At 44.4% G+C, this 27,365-nt stretch overlaps 1 protein-coding gene and 2 pseudogenes across 1 annotated transcript; 1 reads left to right on the top strand and 2 right to left on the bottom strand.

Annotated features, from left to right (window-relative positions):
• Positions 1-421: 421 nt before the first annotated feature.
• LOC136480087 (uncharacterized) lies at positions 422-1,200 on the top strand. Its single transcript, XM_066477744.1, has 2 exons — positions 422-558; positions 891-1,200. The coding sequence occupies exons 1-2, from the start codon at positions 422-424 to the stop codon at positions 1,198-1,200; spliced, it is 447 nt and encodes a 148-aa protein (XP_066333841.1).
• Positions 1,201-10,348: 9,148 nt separating this feature from the next.
• LOC136482155 (uncharacterized) lies at positions 10,349-12,832 on the bottom strand (annotated as a pseudogene).
• Positions 12,833-17,874: 5,042 nt separating this feature from the next.
• Positions 17,875-21,445, bottom strand: LOC136482154 (uncharacterized; annotated as a pseudogene).
• Between the last annotated feature and the right edge of the window lie 5,920 nt (positions 21,446-27,365).

The raw sequence follows: 27,365 nt of genomic DNA, 5'->3' as shown, positions 1-27,365 counted from the left end.
CAACCTTCGCTCAAAATTTAATCGTAAGCCGCCAAAGGGGATTGGCAAGATGATCATGATCGCTGATCAGTATGCCGACACTGAAGAGGCCGAAGTTCCCTTCAATGAGGATACGGGCACTCACCGCCCAACTCACCACAGCGATGATTGCCCCGACGAACGATGCCATAGTGATCGCCACTACGATGACCACGGCCACCATCATGACAGTGGCCGCGACCGGCCGGAAGGGTCTAAAGCTGGTTAGTATCATCGCCATCGACTAGACAACATCCTTGCCATTGTTGATGAACCTCGTGCCAAACGTAACTATGACGCCTCGAAGGCCCGTGCCCCCTCCACAAGAACAGCAAGCACAAGATGAAGGACTGTCTTGGCTTGGCTAAGGAGTTCCAGGCCAAAAAGTAGGACGATGACAACGATGGCGGAGCCAGAGGTCGCTGACCACCTAGGGACAACAATAATGCCTTCTAAGATCATGACAAGGTGGTCACCACTATCTTCGGGGGCCTCGCCACCGCCGAGAGCAGAAGAGATCGAAAACTCACCGCCCGTCAGGTGCTTGTCGTTAGCACAGAAGATGCTATCGCCGATCCTAGCTATCGCCCCTATTCTGAGGTCCCCATCACCTTTAGCAGGGTCGACCAGTGGGTGGACATCCCCTACATAGGGCGTTTCCCCCTCATTCTCGATGCGACCATCAAAATAGTACTCTTTAGGAAAGTACTCGTCGACGGCGGAAGTGCTTTGAACCTCCTCTTCGCTAGAGCCCTAAAGGAGATGGGCCTTTGAATAGAAGACCTCACTCCCTTTGACTCCTCCTTCTGGGGTATGGTACCTGGCAGGGCATCCAAACTGCTTGGAGAGATGACCCTCCTGGTATAATTCAGCACGGCTAGCAACTTCCATGTCGAGCACATCAAGTTCTACGTCGCTGACTTCAACACCGCCTACCACACCATACTTGGTCATCCAGCTCTAGCCAAGTTCATGGCCATACCACACTACGCCTATCTGGTATTGAAGATGACTTTGTCTACAGGAGTTTTGGCTCTATGGGACAACCTCTCCATCGCCTACGCCTACGAGACAGAGAGCCTCTCCCTCACTGAAGCCACCGACCTCTCCATCCAGATGGCCAGCAAGGTTAACGACACTAGGACGGTGCCCGCCGATGACCTAGAGACCCCAGCGCTGTAGCCTCCTCATGCCTCTGCCAAGTCTAAGGAAACAAAGGAGGTTGACCTCAACCTTGACGACCTCACCAAGCTTGTCAAGATTGGGGCTCATCTCGACCCCAAATAGGAAAGCATGCTCGTCTCCTTCCTACGTGCCAATGCTGATGTGTTTGCTTAGAAACCTACAGACATGCCGAGGATACCACGGGAGAAGATTGAGCACTCCTTGAATGTTTCGCCGGCCGCCAAGCAGAAGCTCCGATGATTCACGCCAGATAAGAAGGAGGCTATTAGGGTAGAAATAAAATGGCTCCTAGCAACCAGATTTATTAAAGAAGTATATCATCCTGAGTGGCTGGCAAACCCAGTCCTTGTTCAAAAGAAGAATAAAGAATGGAGGATGTGCGTTGATTACACTGATCTCAACAAACGCTACCCTAAGGACCCCTTTGGTCTGCCTCGAATAGACGAGGTTGTAGACTCCACCTCTGGCTGTGAACTCCTCTCCTTCCTCAACTGTTACTCCGACTATCACCAGATATCCCTCAAAGAGGATGACCAGATCAAAACATCGTTCATCACGCTTTCGGTGCATATTGCTATACCACCATGTCCTTTAGACTAAAAAACACCGAGGTGACCTACCAAAGGGCCATATAGACGTGCCTTGACCAACAGATAGGCCGCAATGTCGAAGCTTACATCGACGATGTGGTCATCAAATCCAAAACCATAGACAGTCTTATCGCCGACATCAAAGAAACGTTCGCCAACCTAAAAAGATATAGATCGAAGTTGAACCCTTCAAAGTGTATCTTTAGAGTTCCATCTGGCATACTCCTGGGCTACATCGTTAGCGCTCGTGGTATCGAACCCAACCCCGACAAGGTCTCCACCATTACCAATATGAAATGGCGAACCTGCGTAAAGGATATATAGAAGCTCATAGGGTGGATGGCTGCTCTCAGCCACTTTATATCATGCCTCAGCGAAAAGGGACTACTGTTCTTCAAATTACTCAAGGCCTTTGAGCACTTCTCCTAGTCAGAGGAAGCTAATATGGCTTTTGAGCAACTCAAGTTGTTTTTAACAAAGCCTCCGATCATGACGGTGCCTCAACCAGACGAAACCCTACTTATCTACATCGCCGCCACTTCTCGCATCGTTAGCATAGCTATCGTCATCGAGCGCGAGGAAGTTGGACACACCTATAAGGTACAACATCCGGTCTACTTCATCAGTGAGGTTCTTAACGAGTCCAAAACTTGTTACCCTTAGATTCAGAAGCTGTTATACACCATTCTAGTCACGTCACGCTAGCTCCGCCATTACTTCGAGTACTACAAGATCGCCGTGGTCACCGAGTTCCCTCTAAGGGACATCCTCCGTAACAAAGAGGCCAATGGCCGCATCATCAAGTGGGCAGTCGAGCTCCGCACTTATTCCATAGAATTTAGAAGCAGGCCTACCATTAAGTCACAGGCGCTGGCTGACTTCATCGCTGAGTGGACCGAGATCCAAGAGCCCATCCCCGCTGCTTGCCCCAAGCAATAGGTGATGTATTTTGATGGCGCCCTCAACATCAACGGTGCTGGTGCTGGCATTTTATTCATTACTCCAACTAAGGACAAGCTCCGTTACGTCCTCCAAATTCATTTCTAGCTTTCAACAACGCCGCGGAGTATGAAGCATGTCTCCACGGACTTCACATAGCTGTCGAGCTCAGCGTCAAATGCCTCATGGTATACAGATACTCCGCGCTAGTCATTAACCAGGTCAATAAAGATTGGTCCTATTCTAGTGAGAAGATGGACGCATACTGCGCTGAGATCAGGAAACTCGAAGGACCACGTGGTACGAGACCAAAATCAGCTCGCCGACCACCTATCTAAGATAGGCTCTTCTCGCACCGCGATTCTGCTGGGGTCTTCATTCAAGACCTCTTTATGCCATATATTAAGGAAGAGAAAGAAGTTCAAGAAGTTTCCCTTGCTGAGCAGCTGGTACTTACAGTACCTTTGCCGGTCGTAGATTGGAGGGAACGGTTCATCAAGTACCTCACCAGTATCGACGTACCCGCTGATAAGACCGAAACTGAATGCCTCATCCGTCGTAGCAAGCATTATGTGCTGGTAGACGAGAAGTTGTTGAGGAAAAGCGCCAAGGAAGGGATACTGCAGAAATATATCACCTAAGAAGAGGGATTGAAACTACTTCTTGAAATTCACTCTAGCTCCTGTGGCAATCACGTGGCCTCCAGAAACCTTGTTGGCAAAGCTTTTCGAGCTAGTTTTTACTGGCCCACGTCCATCTCCGATGCAGAAGACCTCGTTTGATGTTGTGAAGGATGTCAGTTTTTCACCAAGCAAATACACGTGCCGGTGCAGGAATTGCAGACCATCCCAGCTTCTTGGCCTTTTGCATGCTGGGGACTCAACATGATTGGCCTTTCAAGCCCGTGCCAGGCGGTTTTCGGTATGTGTATGTCGCCGTTGACAAGTTCTCCAAGTGGATCGAATATAAGCCGCTTGTTTTAGCTACTGCAAAGAAGGCAGTCGAGCTATTCGAAGATATCATCCATAGATTTGGTCTTCCGAACAGCATTATCACCGACCTCGGAACTACATTCACTGGTCACCATTTTTGGGACTTCTGCAAAGACCAATGCATCTCCATCAAATACGTCTCTGTTGCCCAACCAAGAGTGAATGGCCAGGTCGAACGGGCGAACGACATGATCCTTGATGCCCTCAAAAAGAGATTATACTAGAAAGAGGAAAATCATCCGGACAGATGGCTCAAAGAACTCCCAGTTGTGGCCTAGGGACTGCGCACTCAAGCTAGTCTCAACACCAATGTATCTCCATATTTTTTGGTCTATGGCTCAAAGGCCGTACTTCCCGCCTTCCGAGCAACCAGAGTAGAGCATTATAATGAATAGCAAGTCGTAGCTATTTGGACAGAGGATGTCGATAGAGCCGAAGAAGAACGCCAGATCACTTGCTTCCGCATAGCCAAATACCTAGAAGGCGTGCGAAGATACTAGAATCACAATATAAAAGGTCATTCATTTGCGGTCGACGACCTCATTCTCCATAGAAAACAGAAAACTAAAGGGATGCACAAGCTCTCCTTGCCCTGGGAAGGGCCTTATGTGGTCAAAGAGGTCACCTGACCAGGGTCTTACCGGCTATGTGACATGGAGGGAATTGATATCCCCAATTCATGGCACATCGAGCAACTTATACGTTTCTATCCTTGAAATGCTCTAGATATGTACTCTTCAACCCATAATGAATGAAGTTTTTGTCGCCATAATTTGTCTTCGCTATTTCTCCACTCGAGTTTAATCTCCATTTACAATTACCAGCTCCAAGCTACTCCTTAACAAACTCCGACAATTGTACATGATCTCCATAAATGCTTTGCCCGATTCTCCATACTAAAATATCTTTGAGATATTCCACCAACCATCGAGCAGCACACATTCCGCTCTATGTTCTTTGGAGAAAACCCTGTCTCCGATCTCTCCCTACATGTGCTACAGGCTCTAGCACTCTGCGTTATGGGTGGTCGGCTGTGGTTCCTCGGTCACGTCTGTTCCCCCTACACGTGCACGGGCTCTAGCGCTCGACGTTATGGGATATGGGCTAGCCAAGGCCAAGAGCCCAGTAACGAACTAACTGCTCGGACACTACCTATGCCACGTATAAACGTGTTAAGGTTAACAACACGTCTCTTTTTCATCCAAAGTGCTAGCAAGCCGCTTAAACACCCATACGACGTCTAGTTACAACATTTATACAAGAACATAAATGTTTGCTTAGGCCCTCGTGCATCTAACTCCCTTTCTAGTTCTCCTATACAGGTTCCTCTCCACTCAGGCTATTAGGCTTGGCCGTCACCATCTACCTCACCGAACAGATCGACATCGTCGGCCAGCTTCTTCGCTGCGTCCTCCACCTCATCTTTTAGCTACTCCTCCATCGTACCCGTCCCTCTAGAGAAACTGGCCCCTATCACTCGAAGATTGATTGTAGGGTAATGAGACCAGACCACCGCCAGGGCATGCGTCACGGTGGAGACTGCGATGTCTCGGTTGAAGCCTTTGAAGTTCTCTCACACTGCCTTGCACCTATCGATGATTGCATCCGGACATGGCGGCCTATCGTCAGGCTAAGGAGCTACCTCCATGTCGATACAGTTGAGCACCAGCCTAACTTCGGCCACCACGGTGTCAAGTTTTCCCCTCTGGATTTTGGCCTCCAGCTCCAGCATGTCGAACTGCGCCTTGGTTCTTCGACGGTATTCTGCAGACACCAAAGGGATTTATCAAATGAAGAAATCATCTTAGCACCAACTTCAACCATGAACTACTCACCTTCTAGATCCTCGGCTAGTTTCTCTGCTCACCTAGATGCCTTCTCCTTCTCCTCTAGGAGTTGATCGATGACTTGACGCATCCGGCCAAACTCCACATTTTGCTCTACAAACATAACAGTCGACACTAACATCAAGACTGTTTGGCAATGCGAGAACATTTTACTTGATCCACAGTACCTTTCTTCTATTCGGAGATGGTCTTCAACTGCTCGGAGATGGTCTTCAACTGCTCGGATAAGATGCCCTTTTGGTACTCTAGGTCCTTGATGTTTGATTCAGCAAGATCCCTTTCGCGCTGGGCCCTCTGGACGTTCTTCTCCATTAGTTTCACCACCTCCTTTAGCTTTTCATTCTCCTCGGCGAGGGGCTCCATCCTTTTGATCAACTGATGTCGTTGTATGGTAGTTCACGCTATGCCCTACAAAGCACCAAGATTATAAAGGAGCATAGTCTTCAACACCAAAGACGGACACTGCTGACGCAATACTAACCTCAATTTGATTCATAGTTGTGGAAAGGGTGGACCGTAGCCTCTTCACCTCCCTGGTGGTGTCCTCCTCTTCCACGACCACAACTTCATCCCCTCCCTTGCGAAAGATGCGAACGGTTTGAGTTCCTAATATTTCACGCTCAATCTCCTCGACCACGTCCTCTTCCTCCACAGCCGGTGGCACTCCCTGGGGGCTTGATGGCCGCACAAAGCGACTGACCATGCCCTACGGCATCTCAAGGCACACCGCTTGCTCCTTCGATGCTATCGGCCTCTATGCCCTAGACTTCGGCACGATGTCGATAGCTCCCGCTCCTACCTCGAAAGATTCAGTGTCTCTCACTGTTCCTCCCAATGTCTTCGTCGAATCACCCACCATTGTCGCCAACCATGCTGCACCTCCAACTTCATCAGCAGCGGTGGTCGAATCCTCTACAAACCGACGAGCACCCGAGGACTCTAGGACGGAGTCTGTCAGCAATGTCTCTGCGCTACGACCAGCCCCTGTTTGCTTGCCAGTCTGGCCTAAAGGATTTAGATCCTCCACGCACCCCGTTCTACATCAGATTAGCTTATCGATCACCGCAACTATAAAAATTGGACAGCAACCGATTCCAAAGCAAAGATACTTACACATTAGCTTCTCGATAAACGGTTTTGAACCGACGCTGCCTCCCTAAGCACCCGAGCACTGCTCTAGGGTCACCCCGTGTGTCCTAGGCAGGAGGTCTTGCGGCCCCCACCGTCAGCGTCTTCTCTGCCTGCGGCTCAGGGACTCCTTCCCCTCCCTTCGATTGCACCTCCGCATGCATGTTGTGCGATGACGCTTTAGTGCTTGGAGGGGGAGCTACCAGAGCCTCGTCGTCGTCTGACCACTCAGATATCACCGTGCTCTACATCCGAGCAGTCCCATCGCCACCAAATGAGATGTCGCCTAGCTTGCGGGGAGCTACATCTGCCGTTCTTCTCTTCTTTTGGGCCGGCTCATCTTTTGCTGACCTTTTCCCCCGAACCTTCTCTGATACCAGGGAGACTCTCCTTCTGACCAGCACCTCCGCCTCTGGATTCAGATGAGGCATAGACAACAAATGGAATTAGTCCACAAGCGAATCAGTCCACTGCTCGGCGCCGGCACAAAATAAAAGGCACTAGGAACAACAGTTGATATTTTTACCTAAGGAGGTGGGTTCATGCAGTTGAAGGATTTTGGCTGCCCCGACATGGTGTATGACATGTTTGGAGCGAATAGTTCAGCGGCCTAGTGTAGCACAGCCTCCTTCGTTAGTCTCTCCATTCTCTCTCGGGTGCTGTCAGTATCTCCTTTGAAGTCAAAGCCCGGATGAGCCCTCTCCTTGTAGGGCTGGACGCGGTGCATTATGAAGTTCACCGCCACCACCACTTCGCTCATCTTCATGCACCTTATTAGCTCGAGGAGCTCCTTCATCTATTACATATTGGCACTGGTCGGTTTCTCCGAACAACTCCTTTGATTCTTTGGAATCTGGTCGACATCACATCGGATGGTAGGATGACTTTGCTTCATATAAAACCACCTGGTATTCCACCCCTTTAGTGAGGTATTCAGTGGCACAGTAATGTATTCGCCCGCCATCCCATCGCGGAGCTATAGATACACACCATCGACCACTTTGGAACTGCCCCCTCCTTTCTTCTTTAGCCAGAAAAAGTGTCGAAAGAGATTGAAATGGGGAAGAATGCCAAGATAGACCTCACAGAAGTGGATAAACACATAAATGTGCAAAAATAGTGTTCAGATGGAGATTACATAAACTCACTCCCTAATACTCCAACAGATCCTGCAAGAAAGGATGTACCGGAAGTCCTAATCCACACCAGAAATAATCTTCAAATACAACAAGTTCGTCGGTGTGTGGCATCGGATAGGGCTCACCATCGGCTGGACGCCATCCGGCGGTGATACGGTTAGGAAGAACGCCCGCCTCCACCATCTCGTTGAGCTCTATCTCCCCCATGAGTGACAGTACCCATTCCTTGTCACGGCTCGCCTCGGCGGCCGCCTTCTTCGCGTTACCTTTTCCCCTCTTGGGTGCCATCCCTCGGATCTAGATCGGAACTGGTCCCTTTATGCAAGCTTTTTAGCCCTAGCGGCAGAGCGCGTGTGAATGCGAATGGGGGAGTGCGACGGTGAGGAGGAAGACGAAGTGGCGGAGTGGCAAAGGTGGGAGCGTGGAGTGCGGTGACGCAGTTAGAAAGAAATCGTACCCGCTTTTCACATTCAAGGGTTTTTGGAAAACCGCACCATGCTTATTTGCACCCTTCCGAATTCTCCAAAGTAGCGTGCTAGGCCGTTATCTGGGTTGTCGCTCAACTGTGACCCATATCGCCCATTTTTCAATGCAACTTGGTACTACACACTGAATATTCACCGACCTCTCTGCAATACCATCAAGGCTCAGTAATTCCTACTGTAGAGTCATTACTCCAACTTCTTCTCCACGATTTGAGTAATCGACACTTCTTGATTTATCTAAAATTTTCACTTGTGGCTTGGGGACTACGTCATCATTATGATTCGATTTCTCACCATACTGGGGACTGTTGTTTCTGACCCTGGCACCACGTGACCACGTCACCTACTGTCAGGCTCGGGGACTAAGTGGGCACACTTCACCTTGCGGTGAATGTGCGTTTTTCATTTTAGGGTTCAGCCCATGGACTGGTTGCGTGCTCGGCTGGTCTTCTGCCTTTTTCTACTTTTTGGACCCTGGCACCATGTGACCACATCACCTACTGTTAGGCTCGGGGACTAAGTGGGCACACTTCACCTTGCGGTGAGTGTGTTTTCTTTAATCTGTTCATTGGAAGACTCCGTGCCTCCTGAAGTTGAAGAAAATTATCTTCCTTTCTCATGGTCGGACTCTAAGTGGGCACACTTGGTTCATAGCGAGGAAATTTTCGATTTTGAACTTGAGCACCTTACATCCTTCTGGCAAGCCTTACTTGGGTAAGCCCGTGCTCGGCCGAATAGCTAAGCTGGTCGGTTACGGTTCACAACTGCTCGGTGACTCATTAGAGTGGTCGGACTATGAGTCTAACTGCTTGGCTTTGTTTACACCTACTCGAATAAGCTCAAGACGACGTTGCACAGCGGATACAAGGCGCTCGGGGACTAGCTGTGTGGGGGGGTACGACCCTAGATACCCATGGTAGACTACATGGGTTGCGCCGCCAGGGGTGGTCTAGCCCACAAGACAAAGCCTTGTGGAGCATGGCGCTGCTCGGCGCGCCCCACAAGACACCAGGAAGATATCCTGAAGATACGGCGTAATCTGTTAGGATATGTTAGGATCCCATGCTTCCTGTAATCTGTTATTACTTACCGGGTATCTCCTAGATCTAACCGACTTGTAACCCTACCCCCACTACAAGAATCCTGTTAATCCATGATGGAAAATTTTCATCACGGATCACTGAAAAACCGTCAGTAAACAGCATCTGTGATGGTTTCAGAAATCATCACGGATTGAGCATCATGGATTGACATGCGTGACGGTTTGTCGAAAACCATCACGGATTAACATAAACGGTGATGGTTTTAAACTATCACGATAGAGCCCGAGGCCTAGTTAGTCCAGCCCGAACCCATTTCCTGTGACGAAAAATAACCGTCGCGAATCAATTGCCACATCAAAGATACACCAGCTCATTTGTTAACAGGCCAGAATCAAAGATGGGCCAAGTTTGGCCCAATTTCAGCCATTTTCGCATCAATTTTTCAGCCATTTTCACAGGCCCATTTCAGCATATTGCAACCCAAATTCATCACTAATTTTTAGCCCACTTTTCAGTCCACTACTACAGCACATATAGCCCATATACACAACCCATTTTTGAACATTCAGCCCATATACACAGCCCACACACAACTCAAATAATTACTGTTGCAACAATATACACAGCCCACACATTAAATAAAATAATACACAGCCCACACATTAAATAAAATAACTCATATTTCCATCCAACAATATATCACATAAATTTGCAACCAACATCAGATTACAAGTATTCATCCAACAATAGTTGACATACAGAAGTGCATACAGCCATATAGTTTACCATGGCACAAGCCAACAACACAGAATGCATAGAAGCCCAGTAGCTTGATGCATGTAGCAGCAACAGCAAAATGCGAGCAGCAGCAACAAAATATATACCACCATGTATCGCTTAACTTGGTCGAAATTGACTTGACACAAGTTAGCAGCAGCAAAATGCATCAAGTTAGTGGCAAAAGATATGCACCATACACGTCTTAACTTGGTCGAATTTGACTAAGTAAAAGGTTAAGTTTTGCTTCCATCTCAGATTGACTCCTCTTCATCTCCTCTCGGTCAATAATCCTTGCCTGCTCAGATTCTTGCACTTTATTTGACAAATCAACCACTTGTACACGAAACTCAGCATTGGTCTTTTTCTCCGCTTCCAGTTCAGCGCTCTGCTCATTGGAAATACGCCGGGCATTCTAGTACCCCACATTCTGCAAGAACTGATTCTTCTTGGTGTTCTCAGCAAGCACATCAGCAACAACTTGAGCCGCAGACTTAAGTTCTTCACCTTCTGTTGTTGTAGATAGCTTGTTTTCCATCTGAGTCTAGCAAACAAGTAGCAAAGATGGTTGATGTTGAGAGAATTAAAAATACAAAGATCAAAGTCTGAAAATTATCTTACAATAGCCTCTTGTACAATAGGGGTGTAGCATTTTTTTTTTGCTGTAGTGGCACTCCTTGAACAAATCAAATGCATTAGGTTCTTCATCATTATATTTGTCATCCTGAGAACAACATATATGCATTAGGTCCAGCATGAATTAAGATGTTACAAAATTTTGGACAGCTACTATTCAACTAAAAATCTAGAAGAACATGTTCAACTATAAATAGGATTAACCTGAATAGTTACTGTTCAACTAAAAATCTGGAAGAACATGTCCAACTAAAAAAAAGACAGTTGCGGTTACAATAACAGCAGTAGCTTATTACAATAGCACCAGTAGCTTGTACCAAATTATACAAAGACAAATCTAAAAAATAGCAGCAGTAGCTTGTTACAATAGCATATGCAGCAGCATGTTACAAATAGCTTAATATGGTGGTTAATAGCAGCAGAAGCTTAATATTTTTTTTATGACAAAGGAACCTTTATTGATTAGCAGCAAGCTGCTGCAACAAGGGAGAACCACTCCTGGTTTACATCATACAAAGCCTCATGAAGAGGACATCTACAAATATGTTCGGAATTGATACATGTGAAAACAGCAAGGCTACAATTATCTGGTGAGGCTCTAAAGGCTTGGGAAGATAAAATATGCTTAATATTGTCATCACAAGAGCACAGCATGTTAAAAACACAATATTCTGTAAACTTATCCTTACATTAGAGCAGTAGCATGACAAGTAGTTGTGTTCTTACATAAATCAATACATCTCAAATTCCCTTATGTAAATTGAGAAAACATTTCAGCAATATGAAAATTATTGATGAGCTTCATATAGAGAGCTTTATCCCCCAGCATGCTTAAGTAACAGTTGCATACATTTATTTATAAGGTGTTTAACATGGCTCACTTACCAAATTCTCAACATGAACCATGTAGGCACGGGATCCGGTTGTGTGATGGTACTTAACTTTCCCTCGGTTGTCTTTGTTCTTTTGACACATCTCCTACATCAAAGACAAAAAATGCATGTAAGGTTGGTGATAGATTAGCATGTACAAGGCATCATTTTGGTTTTTCAAAGAAAACATACCATCTTTTTGGGACTCTTCCATGATTCTAAAAGTTTAAGCCACTGTTCATCAGTCATGCATTTGACAGGAGAAGTTTTTGTAACCAAATGTAGTGGAAAAGGATCAAAATATTTTGCCTTCAGCCTGTATCTTTGTTGGCGGACCGCAGATTGCATCATCTCAATACAACCCTTTTTAACTGTGTTATCCTCTATGTTTATGTCAAACTTGGCCTAATTGAATGGAAGAACATGTGCAGAAAAGAATATCAATTCAGTAACTTATGGCATAAAACAACAAACAATGGTTCTTATATTGAGACTAAATGTGGAAGGGGCCAAAGAATGTATGTACCTTTAGTTTTCCTAAGAATAAATCAACATACGTAGATGCAGGTTCTTTCTCTTTTGGTTCTTTCTCGTTTGGTTCTTTCTCTTTTGGTTCTTTCTCCTTTGAACTTGATGCAGGTTTTTTCTTGTACAGCTTCCAATGCGGGAGTATAGGCACATGGTTCCTAACTATGATGTTGCATTCACTTGCAAACTTTGCAGCAACAAGAGGAACCACCGGCCTTATATGCCCTTCAGTTATGACAACTTGCAGCTTGCCACGGCACGCTCGGTTTAACCTTTGGAGACCAAGTCCCATATTATGTCCCCGGTCCCTTCTCTCCTCTCCCCCTAGTTGTAAATGTACATTGAAATTAAAATTAAGTAGGTGAAGCAAACATTGATCCATTGAGGCAATATGGAATATGAAAAATAGAGGAACAAACTATCACCTTCGTTGGCAATCTGGTTGTCGTCACCATGTTGGGTAATGCCATCAGCTATACCAGCCACGATGGTGTTGTCATCATGCTGGGCAAAGCCATCTAAAAAGGGCAGCCAGTAAGAATGCATTCATCATACAAACCTAACTTATAGAATGACAGTAAGAAACCATCACCTCCATCATCCATTCGGCTATGCTGATTAGGCCAGTCAATTGCATCAGCCCCAGTGGTCATGTGTGTGTTGTCAAGTAGAGCAGAGTTATTACCTAAAATTATTGGCAATAATTAAAGGTTAGTTCATCATGTTACCTAATAAACAAGGCACACAAAGGAAAAGGTCATCTGCTATACAAATCTGATGCCCAGACAAATTAAGAAGTACATACATGCTATAAATAGCACATTGCATAAATTACATCAGATTTGGATACATATATTTTTTTTAGGGGAATCAGATTTGGATATATAAAGCATCATACAAAAAGGAGAAACAAAACAAGTTTAGACCCACTTAAACAAGTTCAGCCCACTTTTTAGTGTCAAACAACAGATTTCAAAAAATAGTGAAAATTGGTTTCATGAATCTTTTATACCTAAAACTCTAGTTAACATTTTCACAAGCTAAACAAGCATTAAACTTGGATAAACAGGTACAACACATAGACAAACTTCATAGATCAAGTTAAACATTTTTCATAGCTGAGTCATGGTAATGGAGTGAGACTAAGTAATGTGGCAGTAGAACTGGCCTTCAATAGCATCCTGTGCTTGGTCATCTAAGTTGCCAACAAGTTCTCCAGCGTGGCTCTCATTAGCTTGCGATGGAGGTGGCACAGAAATTTCACTTGGTGTTAGCCTTGCATCTTGCTGGGCATTGTTTTTCTTTGTCCTTGTAACTCTAGGAGATGTTTGGTCTGCAAAAACTCTCTTGCGAGACTAAAACTTGACTCCACCAGGGTGGATTCTTGAAGGTTGGTTGTTAGTTTTCTTGTGAGTCTTCTCCTTAGAGCACTATTAGAAATGAAAGCATGTATTAGTCCACATAGCATTAGAGTTAGATTGAATTAGGAAGGGAAGAAGAACAAGTTAAGACTTGACAACATGGAGGAATTAGGACCTTAGGGATCAGCAAGTCCAAGTTCCTTCAGCCTTGCACTGTTCTTCATGCATTCTCTCAGGCGCTCCATTTCAATTGGAAGCAGCCCTGGTAACAAGATGAAAAAAAACAAGACCAACATATCAATAATATTATATAGTTCACAACCAAAATGACTGAATCAAAGCATCAGTACTTCAGTGAAAGTTTGTGTAACAAGAAATAATTTTGGAACACCAGAAGCATCCCAAACTATGCTGAATACTCTACAGCAGGGATTCACATTAACATTTCTGTAAAACAAACTAGAAACACAGGCATGTTTGGATGCAGCCCTGGGTTAGTTTTGCCTAAAAAATCTATAGCCTGTAGTCTGCCTGGAAGCTATTTGGTTGGAACCCTAGACAGCAGCCTGGACCAGGCATAAGCTTCTTCCCCAGGCGACCAAAATCGACTGCCTGGCTGCTGCATGCTGTTGCCTGGGCATTAATCGACGTGAGAACTCTCTAGGGGCCCATAGCCCTCTTTTCCCGGGCAATAAACTTCAACCAAACAGTCACCCTTGCGGTTGCCTAGCCAGGCAAAATCGAATGCAGTTACAGGCAACATGCAGGCAGCATCTTTCTCCAGGCAAATGATTCAGGGTTGCAACCAAACATGCCCGAGCAGGAGGCCGCCACACACCTCCAGGAGCAGGGTGCCTGGGTTCGGCCTCCAAGTCATGTCCTACCGGCCACCTGCTGGAGCAGCCGTTCCTGGATGGCCGCGGGCGCCCCGGGAGATCCACCGCCATCATCATCTTCAAGCCCCATCGGCCGCCGTCGTCGACTTCAAGCTCAACCCGCCGCCATCGCTGTTGGAAGGACTGCTCCACCGCCATGCCCATCGTTGCTGCTGGGAGGATCAGAACGCTGCCACCAGCATCCCAGGCCGCAAAAAGCTATTATGGCGCCGAAGGGTGTGCCAAATAAACCGAAAGGAGGCCGGATAGCAGGTATAGTCCTAACATCACCTTTTAGTTGCTGGTTTGAGGAACCAATGGTACTTTGGATAGCAGGTATAGTCCTAACATCACCTCTTTAGTCGCCGGCTCCTGGAGGTGGCTGGAGGCCGAACTGAGGTGGGTGGCGGCCTCCTGCTCCTGGAGGGTGGGTGGCGGCTGGAGGTGGGTGGCAGCTGGGAATTAGGTTTTGGAGCCAGAGAGTGTCGACACATATATGTGGGTGGGGAGTGGAATTGGGAAGACCAAGGTACCCCTGATAAAATCTGTAATAGCATTGCCTATATATTTTTAATCTGTATGCAACTTAGGGTAGTAAGGTCAATTCGAACCACGAAACATTTGGGCCTGGCGCACATTTCACTTGAAAGCGCGCTGAGCCGCTTGGGCGCGCGGGAACTTTCTTTTTTCCTGAAGCTGAACATTGCCTTTTATATTTGGAACCTTCTAGATAAGTATATGTTTCATAGGAAGGCTATATTTGAGATTTGCTATTATGTAAAATAATAATTGATAAAACTATAAGGGTTCATAATGTTGTGAATGACGACGATCAAACGAGGAAGAACGCAAAATCAAACCACAGTGAGATACAAGATTTAACGTGGAAAACCCTCCCAATGCGGAAGGTAAAAACCACAGGCGCCAGCCAGCAAACACTTCTCACTATTTTCAAGAGTCGGGTTACAACGCCGTATGGCGGCTTTAATAAAAGTGGAAACCCTAACACAGGGTATATGTACACGGCGATGGGCCTCCGCTTCGCTTCGTCAGAAGTCGGCCAAAAATGATGTGGACTGAATTTGGAACATATTCAACACATAATTTCAAAATTAGTGCTTCTAGCTAGTAAGTACTGTAAAACAGTGCATGATGCAAATTTGTTCCCCTTGAATTTATCCCATTCTTTTCTCAAAAAAAAATTATCCCATTCCATCGCTATTAGTCATATTCTACTAATTATTTTGTCGGAATTAGGAATTTGGGCCAAACAAGCATCATGTAAGTGCATACACATAGTTTATCATGTCACGATCCCTTTATGTTGATAGTAAATTTGGTCGTATTCCACCAATTCTTAGTAAATCGGGCCAAACAAGTGGCATATATGATGCACCCACATAATTCATGCATGTTATGATCCTTTATGTTGGTAGTACATTGTGTTCTCATTCTGTAGCTATTATATATAGTCGTATTCCACTCATTTCCGGAGTTTTTTTGGAGTAAGAAAATTGGGCCACACAAGTAGCATGCATGTATGATGCATAGACATGGTTCATCATGTCATGATGATCTCTTTATGTTGGTAGCGTGTTCTAGTTTGCATCATTATTGGTTGTATATTCTGACTATTTTTTGAAATTACTAAACTAGGCCAAATAATTAGCAATATATATATATTGCACACATGTATGTAAAGTGTTTGGTTTGAGCAATGACTCTATTCTAAGTGAGGTGGTGCATTATGAGAGCATTCCTCCATTTTTTTTGAATTAGTAAATCAGGCCAAACAACTAGCAACATATGATCCACACATATATATAGAGTGTTTGGTTTCACGAATGACTCCATTCTAAGTAAGATGGTCATCCGTCATCATGAACCTAACCCTTTATGTTTGTAGGATGTGTTAACAACCGACTCAAGCAATGTTTTAGTGCCCAAGCACGTTGGCATGAGACAACGACAACAAAATCCATGCTAAATGTTCTAGTGTTGCATCCATATACAATTTTCATGTTGCCACGTTCATCATCACAGTATTGAAAATCCAAGTTCAAATACATTGAGTCGTTGATGCATTCATTTTATTGATTCATAATTTTGTGTCCACTTTAGCATGAATTGGTGTAATATATTTTTCAAAATATTTTTAGGCTCAACTAGCAATATATGCGAGATTTGGTCCAATTTTAGATAGTGAGGCCCCATCAGTCATTGACCACTATGGAGATTGTTTTCCCAAAAAAAGGACAAAGAGAGAAAACACACGAAGCTTCCTTCAATCCTCCTCCCCCGACTCCGCCGTCTGCTCCCGTCCGCCGCCGCCTCCACGTGCGCCATGCCCACTCCGCCACAGGGGTTCGCCGGCTCCATGCGCGCCACGCCCACTCCGCCACAGGGGTTCGCCACCTCCCTCCCTGCCCGTCGGACGGCCCCCCGCCGCGCTCCCCTCGGCCGCCGCGCTGGCCGCATCCGTCGCTCTCGCGTCCACATCCGCCGCCATCAGCAACACCCGCCACCTGCAGCGCCTGGCCTCTCCCCAATCGCCCTGTGCAGGTGCCGGGAAGTTGCAAGCTCTATTTGTTTGCTGACAAAGATGATTGAGGACTGATGCAGAATGGACCAGATGATGTGATTACTGAAGATGTCAAAGATCATCATGAATGTATTTCTTGTTGTCATTGTTGTATTAGGCACCGAGCTGTTCCTGCCAACTGCCATAGTACTGAAGAGAACAGCCGAGCGTATGTGTCGACAAGGAGATGTCAAAAGATTATCAACATAGGGCAAGCTGTAGAATGAACCTGTACATTGACAAATGAGCCTATATATATATATATATATATATATATATATATATATATATATATATATATTGTGAATGCATTTTTATTTTGAGTTGTAATGGCTTCTGAAATGAACCTCTGCTGATTGACAATGCAAGTGCATTTCATGTACTCCTGTGATTGGCAATGGCCCAGTGAAATGAGCCTTTTGTAATGACTTCTGGAATGAAAAAAATGATGTTTTTGGCATGATTTCTGGAATGAAAAAAGTGCTAGTAATGACTTCTGAAATGAGCCTATCTTCTTGACTGATTGAGTCATTTTCATGAATACTGTAATGAAAAAGTGAATGTCAAGAACTACCTAGCTGTGAATTTTTTTGCATCCAACAGTGAACCAAAACTTGAAAAAAAAAATCTGAGTAACCATTGGTTACTTCGGCTTTGAACCAAAACTAAAAAGAAATTATACATAAATTCCATAGCTGAACATGATCTCAAATACAAATTGAGGCTATCCATAGCTGAACATGATCTCAAATACAAACTGAGGCTATCTAAAATAGTAGAACATGGTCTCAAATACTAATTGGGGTCTCAAATACAAATTGTGCCTTACAACAGAATATTAAAACATAAAATTCCAACAGAGCCTTGCAGCAGAACAACTATTCATCGTCACTGTCGACCTCCATAAGTGTGTCGTCTTCTTCGTTAAAATACTCCATAAGTGTGTCGTCTTCTTCATCTTCATCACCAATGACGACATTCACTTCTTTGCTGGACGCTTTCATCAACCGGGCAATTTCAGCAGCTTCAAAAACAGGGCCTGGCTCATCCTCTCTATTTAAAGGCTTATCATATATAATGTTAGAAACCGGTTGTCGCGGACCCTCCTCATCATAGCACTCGTCCTCTTGATATGCAGCAGCATTAACCTCAGTCTGACTTACATTGTAAAGATGCCTATGGTCAAATGTCTGTACAACTTGCCAATTTTCACCCAGCCTTGTATCTGGCAAATAGAAAACCTTTGTAGAATGAGTGGCCAATATAAAACAATCATTCTTGTACCACAGACTTCCAACATTGATGCTTCTAAAAAAGCCATCATCTTTAAGTGCAGTCCTCTTCCCATCTAGTTTGAACCAGTCACACTTAAACAAAACTACGGACCTCTCCTCTAAGTTATAGTCCAACTGAATTATCTCTTTTATGTTTCCAAAAAAATCAATTATCTGTCCATTATGTGTAGCTTGTGACATTACTCCACTGTTTTGTGTCTTCTTGTTCTTGTCTCGGTTAACAGTGTTAAACCGCACACCATTCACTATGCACGAGGAGTATTTTCTAACTCTCAAATCAGGACCGCATGCCAAGGAGAAGATATCAACATCCACCTCTTCTGGATTTGTACTATACTTCTTCAAAATCTGCCACATGCATGCAACACACATATATTAGAAAAATAGAAGTTAAATTATGCAATATATAACTTGACAATGAACACTAACATGGTTCCTAAACCAGGTCTGAAATCCTTGTCGAAGCATTCTTTCAATGTTAGGCACCCCCTGTGTCTCTAACTCTTCTCTGAACAGACTGCAGAAAAATTATAAATTACTGTACAACACAAAAGTATCATATAGATGTCTAGAAGTAAGTTTATAGAACATACTTGACGTAATCCTCAACTTGGGCACAGTTGTTCAGCACAAACCACACCATTTGATCAATGCCATTTTCATCATATACATATTCAGGTGCAGAAGTAAAATTAACTCCATGCCCAAAAACATCAACACCATAAGCTTCTTCATTGGAGAAACCTTTATTTCTTGGCTCCCGATTAAATCTTGTTTCAACATCGTCCATGTATTTAGAGCAAAATGTCAGACACTCATCAGCAATATATGCCTCAGCAATTGAACCTTCTGGTCGTGACCTATTCCTCACATATCGCTTCAAAGTATATAGCCGCCTTTCAATTGGGTACATCCACCCATATTGCACAGGACCCCTGAGCAATGCCTCATTAGGTAAATGTACAGCAAGGTGTATCATCACATCAAAGAAAGCTGGAGGGAAAATTTTCTCAAGCTTCACCAAAATTATAGGGATTTCTTTCTTCATTTGAACTAGCACATCCTTGTTAAGCGTTCTGCTGCACAATTCCCTAAAAAACCTCCCTAACTCAGCTATTGCTTCATAAATATCCCTGTCCAGAAATCCTCTCATGGCAGCTGGCAAAATTCTTTGCAAAAGAATGTGACAATCATGTGTTTTTAGCCCTTGTACCGTTGTTCCCTCAACATTTAAACATCTTGAGATGTTGGACGCAAATCCATCTGGAAACTTTACCTCCTGTAAAAAAGCACAGAAAGCCTTCTTCTGTTCAGTGGACAAGGTATATCTAGCATGAGGCATCTCTCCATCCTCTCTAAATTGCAGCTCCTTTTTAATACCCAAATCTTTCAAATCAAGCCTAGCTTTAGCTGTGTCTTTTGTCTTGCCCTTTACATTGAGAATTGTCCCAATTAGGTTCTCACATATGTTTTTTTCAATGTGCATCACATCAAGATTATGTCTCACCTTTAGCTTTTTCCAATATGGTAACTTCCAAAAACTAACCATCCGGCTCCAAATTTCCACATGACCGCCTTCAGAGTTGGAACGCTTCCTTTTCCCAGTTCCTTGTGGCTTCCCAGGTCTGACGTCTTTAACTCTCTCCAATTCAGCCAGTAGCTCTTCCGTACAGAATTTACCCAGTGGATCGTTGCTTTCATGAAGTCCGATAAACTCATTGTTTCTCCTCAAAGAATGTTCCTTTGGAAGGAAACGGAAGTGCCCAAAATAACCAATTTTGCTTCTTAGGGCATATGAAAGAGGATGCTTGTCACAATGGAGACAAGCAAAATAGCCCTTTGTTGTACGCCCTGAGAGAGTGCTCAACGCTGGGTAATCATGGATGCACCACAAAACTGCAGCACGAAGTTTAAATGATTTGCCAGTAATAGCATCATAAGTATCGACACCTGTCCAAAGCTCAAGTAAATCCTCTACAAGAGGCTGTAGAAATACATCGAAGTCCTTCCCGGGTGATTTCGGACCTAGAATAAGCAAAGCCATCATAAAGTTTGATTCCTCCATGCACTCCCACGGTGCTAGGTTGTATGGCACAACAAGCACAGGCCACATGCTATATTTTGTGTTCTTTTCTGAAAAAGGATTGAACCCATCAGTAGCTAGGCCAAGTCTAAGGTTTCTTGGATCCTTTGCAAAATCTAGATATTCGAGGTCAAAATCTTGCCATGCCTCACCATCAGCTGGGTGGCTCATATTCTTCTCATTGGGCTGCCGCTTTAACTTGTGCCATTGTGCCGCTTCTGATGCTTCTTTGGTCGAAAACATCCTCTTTAGCCTAGGTGCCAATGGAAAATGCCGCAACACTTTTTGTGGAATCTTCTTTCTTTCTACATCTTTCCATCTCGAGAGACCACAAACCGGGCAATTGTCATGCTTGTCATATTCCTTTCTGAACAACACACAATTATTGTAGCACACATGTATTGATTCATACCCTAGACCTAGTTCCTTTAGAATACCCTTTGCTTCATCATATGATTTTGGGAGTGTATTGTGTTCTGGGAAAGCATCAGCCAATACCTTCATGTGTGCAGTAAAAGCAGAATTGCTAATTCTATATAATGACTTCATATGTAGAAGCCTTACCACCAAAGAGAATCTTGAAAATTTGGAACATCCAGGATAAAGTTGGCGCTTTGCCTCTCTCATGACAGTTTTCAAAAATGACTCCTTATCACAAGGTTCTTCAGCACCAACTTCATTTTCTACATCCGGCCTTGCCTATGCCGCTGCATTCTGTAGGTCTCTTAAAATCCCTTCCAAACGATCACCATAGTTGTCATCCTCTGTCACACCGACCCCATGTGTGGAACCATCATCATCTTCATGCATATCAATAGGATGCTCAATAACATTGACATCTAAGCTCTCTCCATGATGAATCCACCGAGTATAAGTAGTTTCCGTGCCATTCATCAGTATATGCTTCCTCACAACATCCTATTTTCGGTACTTCTGATTAAGGCATCTGCTACAGGGGCATAGAATTTCAACATTCTCATTGAATTTCCCCTGAATGAAATTCATAAATTCTTTCACACCGTCAATGTATTCAGGGGAAAATAGTTTGCTATGCACCCAACTTCTATCCATCTAATCAAACGTCGCAGATAAACCACAATGAGCTAACTGCTATAATTCAAATGCTACATCCAACAAAATCAACAAAAAAAAGAGAAGAGATATATACCTTGGCTGTCAGTAGGAGTTCAGGTGAGGCAGATGGGGATCCCCTCGGAGAGGAGGCAGCTGCTTAGCGTTTGACGATTTCAGGCGTGCTCGAGGCCGTAGGAGTCCACTCAATAGTTGGATTTGTCACCAGGTGGATGCATGGCCGCACTCGGCATCTCTCATTGGTGCGGCAATGGAGGGCAGCGGCGCTGCGGAGCTACAAGATAGGGTTGGAGCCTTGAAGGGCGGCGGTGATGCGATTTGTTGCTGGTGTGCAGCGGTGATGCGGGAGGACACGGCAAACGAGGAGGCGACGGTGCTGGACGGCGCGGCGGTGGTGGGCAACGGCGCGGCTCTTGCCTAATCTCGCCGTCGGTGGCAGTGTTTGAGTCCAGCGGCGGTGGCTGAGTCTCTGAATCGCGGTTGGTGTCTAACTGAGTCCGTGAAGGAATTGAGGAAAGGGGAAACTTACTCCTACATTCATCAACAAAAAGAAACAGAATTGTACTCGGTCACACACAAGTTGCTAGCACAGTGGTGAGGCGGACTGTTGTCAACTCGCAGGTTGTGGGATCGATTCCCACGGACTCCACTCTTTTTTTCTATTTTCCCTATTTACCTAATGTTGGGCCACTCCCGCCAACAAAAGGCTAATAGAATCATGTTCTGTCACACTAGAGCAGCTAGCGCAATGGTAAGGCATATTGTTTTCAACACCTAGGATCAGGGTTCAATTCCTGGAGATTCCTTTTTTTGTCATTTTGCCACGCCGTGTGCGGGAATGACCCAGGCGAGTGAATGACCCAGGCCTACTGTGATGCTGGGCCGGTAAATAAATAAAAATACTTAAGTGCACATTTAGACACGTAGTGTAAGTACCTCAAATGGTAAGACATGTTTCTATTTTTTTGCAAGTCTTGTGTTCAAATCCCATATATATAGTTATAGGTGTAAAGTTTTTTGTTCCCATCCACAATAAATGGAGAACATTTTTAATTTTGCCAAAAAAAACATGTAACAAAGTAACAAAATTATTTTGTTCAAATAATTTAACAAATTGTCTTTTGGGTTTGATACTTTTTGCAATCACATTTTCTACTTTTCTTTACACTAAATATTGATAGCGGGCCAACTGTCTTGGGCTAACTAGCGTATGACGAATTCAAAATCATACACTGTGACGATCCTGATAAAACCGTCACGAGTTAACGGGCTGGGAATATCCAGTGGGCTCATCCATGACGAAAAAATGAATATCGTCACCGATTACGTCTGTTAGTGGCTATCAGTGATGGTTTGTAAATCCGTCAGCAAGAAATCGTCACGGATTAACAAGTTTCTTGTAGTGCCCCCAGCTATATAAGGCGGGTAGGGGACCCCCTCAAAACACACGTAATATCATATGATAGCCAATATAAACCATCAGACCACAGGAGTAGGGTGTTACGTCGTGCTGACGGCCCGAACCTGTCTAACTCTTGTCTCTGTTGCCTTCTTGTTCTTGATTACGCGCACCACTGCTGATCAATCTATCTTCGCGGGATACCCCTCGGAGGACTGTCGACGATATTCTGTTGATAGTTAATGACCGTCAACAACATGCAATATGAAACACTTGAATGCAACATACGTCTGAACAGATGAAACATTTGGAATATACACTTGCAACATATGTGTGGAAACATATACAACATTAAGATAGAACACTTGCAACACACAACATAAAAACACTTATTGCAACAGAAGACTGAAATAGATAAAATATTTTGGAGCATACTGTTGCAACATATTTATGAAACACATATGCAACATATAGATCAAAATGATTGCTACATATGTCTAAAACATTTTGAACAAATGCTTGCAACATGTCTCTGAAACACTTGCAACATCCTCCGATCTACTTTTGCAACAACCATATGAAACAATTGCCACATACATCTGAAATGCTAAAACACTTGAAACATACATATGAAACATAGGGGATGGGAAAGCTGGGCCGGTCGATTCCGGTCGTCGGGGTTGGAGATGTCGGCGAGCAGCTGCGCGCGAGCACCAGCGCCACCAGTACCGTGCTTGGCTCGGCAGTGACGGTGGGGGATGGGGGTGAGGAGCACCATGCCACCGGGTGGGGGGAGCTCCGACGCTGAGATAAGAGAGGGCACCATCGGGGGTGGGTAGGGCGCCGCGCCGGGGTGAGGGAGAGCCGTCCACTCCCCTGCAACGCTGTTGCGCCACCTCTACGGATATCACCGGAGTGGGGGAGAGGGGCACCGGATCTGTAGTATAGGGGGCTAAAATCATCGCTTAACTTTAGCCTATTTTCATTTTGTGGTATATATTTAAACTTTTTTGAGTCGGTTGCGTTTATTAATTTGTTTGGTTTGCATTGGTTGTTCCGGCCGGTACGGTGACATTTTTCCACTCGATCACTCCCCCGAGCAGCCACTTTCTTGGATGCACTTTTCGTGAATATTCTCCGGGAACCATACGCGTACCAGCATTTGGATATGCTAGTATATGTATTTTTATAAAACCTGCAGGTGGTGGCCGATCAGCTTGCTCCACCACCAACATGCATCTAGTAGAGTTAACAGACGTGCTGACGTGCGCGCATGCCTCTGCTGAACTTATCTTATCAATATATAAGAATTAATCAAAGGCAAAAAGGGCCTAGAGAGTGAGAGGCAACTAGTACTATATCTACCTATCACATCCATCCTTGTTGTCGGATACAGGATATCCAGCTGTTTATCCCTACCTATATATACATCGACATCGAAACCATCACGTACCGGTACCGGTACCAAAAAGTGTGTACTCTGGTGCTTTAGAAAATGGAGTCCGATGAGCTCCTCGCGTTGGAAATGTTTGGCCAAACATCATGCCTACTGTATGATGACGTACTACATGTTGTGCTGGCCATGGGTTCCACAACACTTGTGTTCCATTTATTAGAGCCTAGTATATACCTAGGTCGATTGATAATGTGTAGTGCTTATTATATTCAAACTCAATTGTAGATATGATCTAGTATATTCAGAGCATATGTGGACATGATTGGTTACTCAAATTTGGCTGGGATTCATTATTGTTCAAAAAGCGATCCCACCTCCCGTATGGAAAAAAAACAGAAAATTTCAAAATAAAACTACTAATACTCTTTTTACGCGTGTACTGTAGTACGCCAACATAAACCAGTATAATCGAACTGGTTTTTGTTTGGAGAACGTGAAAAACAAGTCTGTGCGGGCACTTTCTTTGGGTCTGTTTGTTTGTCTTATAATCTGTATTTTTGGGCTTATCTTTTTAGTCGGAACAACGTTTTTCTCTCACAATATATCAGTTGAAATACTTATTTTTTCAGCGAAGCGAACTGGTCCTTGAAAGCATGCATCGAGAAGAAGGCGGCAGCCCCAGCCCGGGCGTGTTTGGTGTTTTGTTTGCAAGTACAGTAGAATAGCTCGGGTGGAGCGGTTGACAGCGACAGGGCCGGATCAAATGTGTAAATAATCCGGATAAGCGAGAGAGAAGGAAGCGGAGGCAGATCACGGGGGGCCCTCGTTCTTTGGCTCGTGGTGCACCTGTTGGCTGGCTGGTGGCTGCTCTGGCGGGCAGTGGCCGGTGCGTGCGAATGCGACCACGTAGACAGCCTTGGGTGCAGGGAATGTTTAGTACTCCTAATGCGCGCGGACCGCCGCCCCGGGGAAGATGCAGCGCACCGCGTCCGTTGCTCGGGGTGTGGAGTGCTGGCTGCGGCAGCCTCCGCGCCTGCCTGCCGCCTAGTATGCGCGTTGGTTCAGCGGTTGGGGATTGCGCCGTTCGTCTCGGCCGCCTGCACGGTGTTTGTTGCTGCATACTGCGCCCACAAAGTAGCTGCGCGCACACCGCACCGCCTCACTGCTTGCCTGCGCGACGGCCTCCTTTCGTCCTTTTTTTATTTTTATTTTTATGTATGTGTAATTCTCATTTTTCTCATTCTTTTCTAACCGCAACTTCGTAAGTTTTAAGAGAATTTCAAACAACTCAGGCACATATGTTTTCCACCAAAACAGCTTCTTGACATAAGTTAACTTTGGGAGAACTTAAACTATACAAGATTTGGCAGAAAATGCTTGTGTAAGTTTTCTTAAGAAGGTATTCAAATAATTCTTCTCCTTGATAACCGACCTGATGACTATAGTTAAAACGTAAAACACGTTGTCAGGCAAATCGATACGTAGGCGAAAGGTTTGAATCTGGGGACAGTAACTTCTCTGCGTTTCTACGCGACAAACACTCTGAAGTATGCAATGCACACAGCAATATTGGTAATCGAATGTACTAGTCGCGTTTTCTCTTGGTGCACCGTGCGTGCAGGCCCAGCCGTTTCGGCGGAGCATCACGGATGACGCACATCCCCCCTCTGCAAAGCAACCTCTTCTCAGTATCACATCACAAGGAAACAGAGCTTTCCATGGATGGAACCACCCAATTGCAGGCAGCCTGCAGCCAGCTAGTAGCTGTGCCTACGGGTCGCCTTCTGTCATCATCCAGCGGTGATGGTGACACCTCATCGACGGATCACACGCGCACGAGCCGATAGAATATTCGTCCTGTCACCTCACAAACGACATCTACACCTAATTTTAATTCATATACAAGGATTAGTGACTTTAACGATGCAAATACGTTATTTTTTTTCTTCTACAAAACACTAGGGGCCTGTTTGTTTACAGCCCTCGGCTCAAATTGCCTGGCAACACACTTGCCTGGATCGAGCTTGCCTGCGTAGCGTTTGGTTACAATACAACCCTGAAAAGGTGATTGGATCAGGCAACAACGATCCACCCAGGCAGATGAAAATGAACGCCTGGCTCTAGGGCGACTGTTGTCTCGGCTGATGACCATGATTACACGCTAAGCAATGTTGCTGTTGCATAGTCTTTCTATAGTTTCTCTATTCACGTCAAATCAAGCAAATGACCACCCATGATTATAAGCTAAAACATGTTTCTATTTTGTTTATCTTGTCATTTTAATTTAAATAACTTATATAATAACAACAATAATAATAATAACAATAACAACATCAACAACAACAACAACAACAATATTATTATTATTATTATTATTATTATTGCAAATATTTATTCTCCAAAATATAAATATTTATTTTATTCTTATAAAGGTGAGAAAAGGTAAATATATGAAAAGTTGTTGTTCAACTAATCAAATATCATGTTAGTAAACAAAATACTGTTTTGTTTTTATTTATATAACTGTTTTTAAGCATAGACTTTCAACCAAATAAACTATCATCTATTTGCCTCATCAGGCACCAGATAGATTCCATCAAATTTCTAGAAAACTCTCAAACAACACATTTTTCCAGGTAAGATGTCTAGGCCTTTAACCAAAGAGGCCCTAGCTCTATGCATGGCCAGTGGCAACCCACTGAACCCTACGAAAATACACATGCACATCTTATCTCCCTATATGTAAGCACCCTGAGAGGATGATTAAGCTAATAGATCTAAAATTATTTGACAAAAAAAGTTGTCATGGACAATTTGTTCATGACATACATAACACCTACCACTTAATGAATAACCCAGATCACTCGTGACAAGTCTAGAACACAAACAACACAGGCAAATTTCGTTGAACCAAATCAACTGAGCTACCATATATGAATTCAGGGTGAAAATGCAAATAATTAAAAAGGAGGATTTGATCGAAATTCAAAGATTATAAACATCTGAGGTGTTAATGTTTGTTAAGTTATCACTCTTTTGTTAGGTTTGGCATTGTAAATAGACAAATTAAGAGGTTAGCCGTATCCACCGAAGGTTCTTATATA

Source organism: Miscanthus floridulus, chromosome 9 (assembly GCF_019320115.1).
Source record: "Miscanthus floridulus cultivar M001 chromosome 9, ASM1932011v1, whole genome shotgun sequence".
NCBI classification, from domain to species: Eukaryota; Viridiplantae; Streptophyta; class Magnoliopsida; order Poales; family Poaceae; genus Miscanthus; species Miscanthus floridulus.
Note: the sequence above shows the minus strand (reverse complement) of the source record. Positions and strands in the feature narration are given on the sequence as shown.

Bases quoted from the DNA above. Each gene is read 5' to 3' on its own strand.
- LOC136480087 (XM_066477744.1), top strand. From the start codon at position 422: ATGGCGGAGCCAGAGGTCGCTGACCACCTAGGGACAACAATAATGCCT. The intron at 559-890 runs GTGCTTGTCGTT...GGTATAATTCAG, and splicing joins GAAAACTCACCGCCCGTCAG to CACGGCTAGCAACTTCCATG.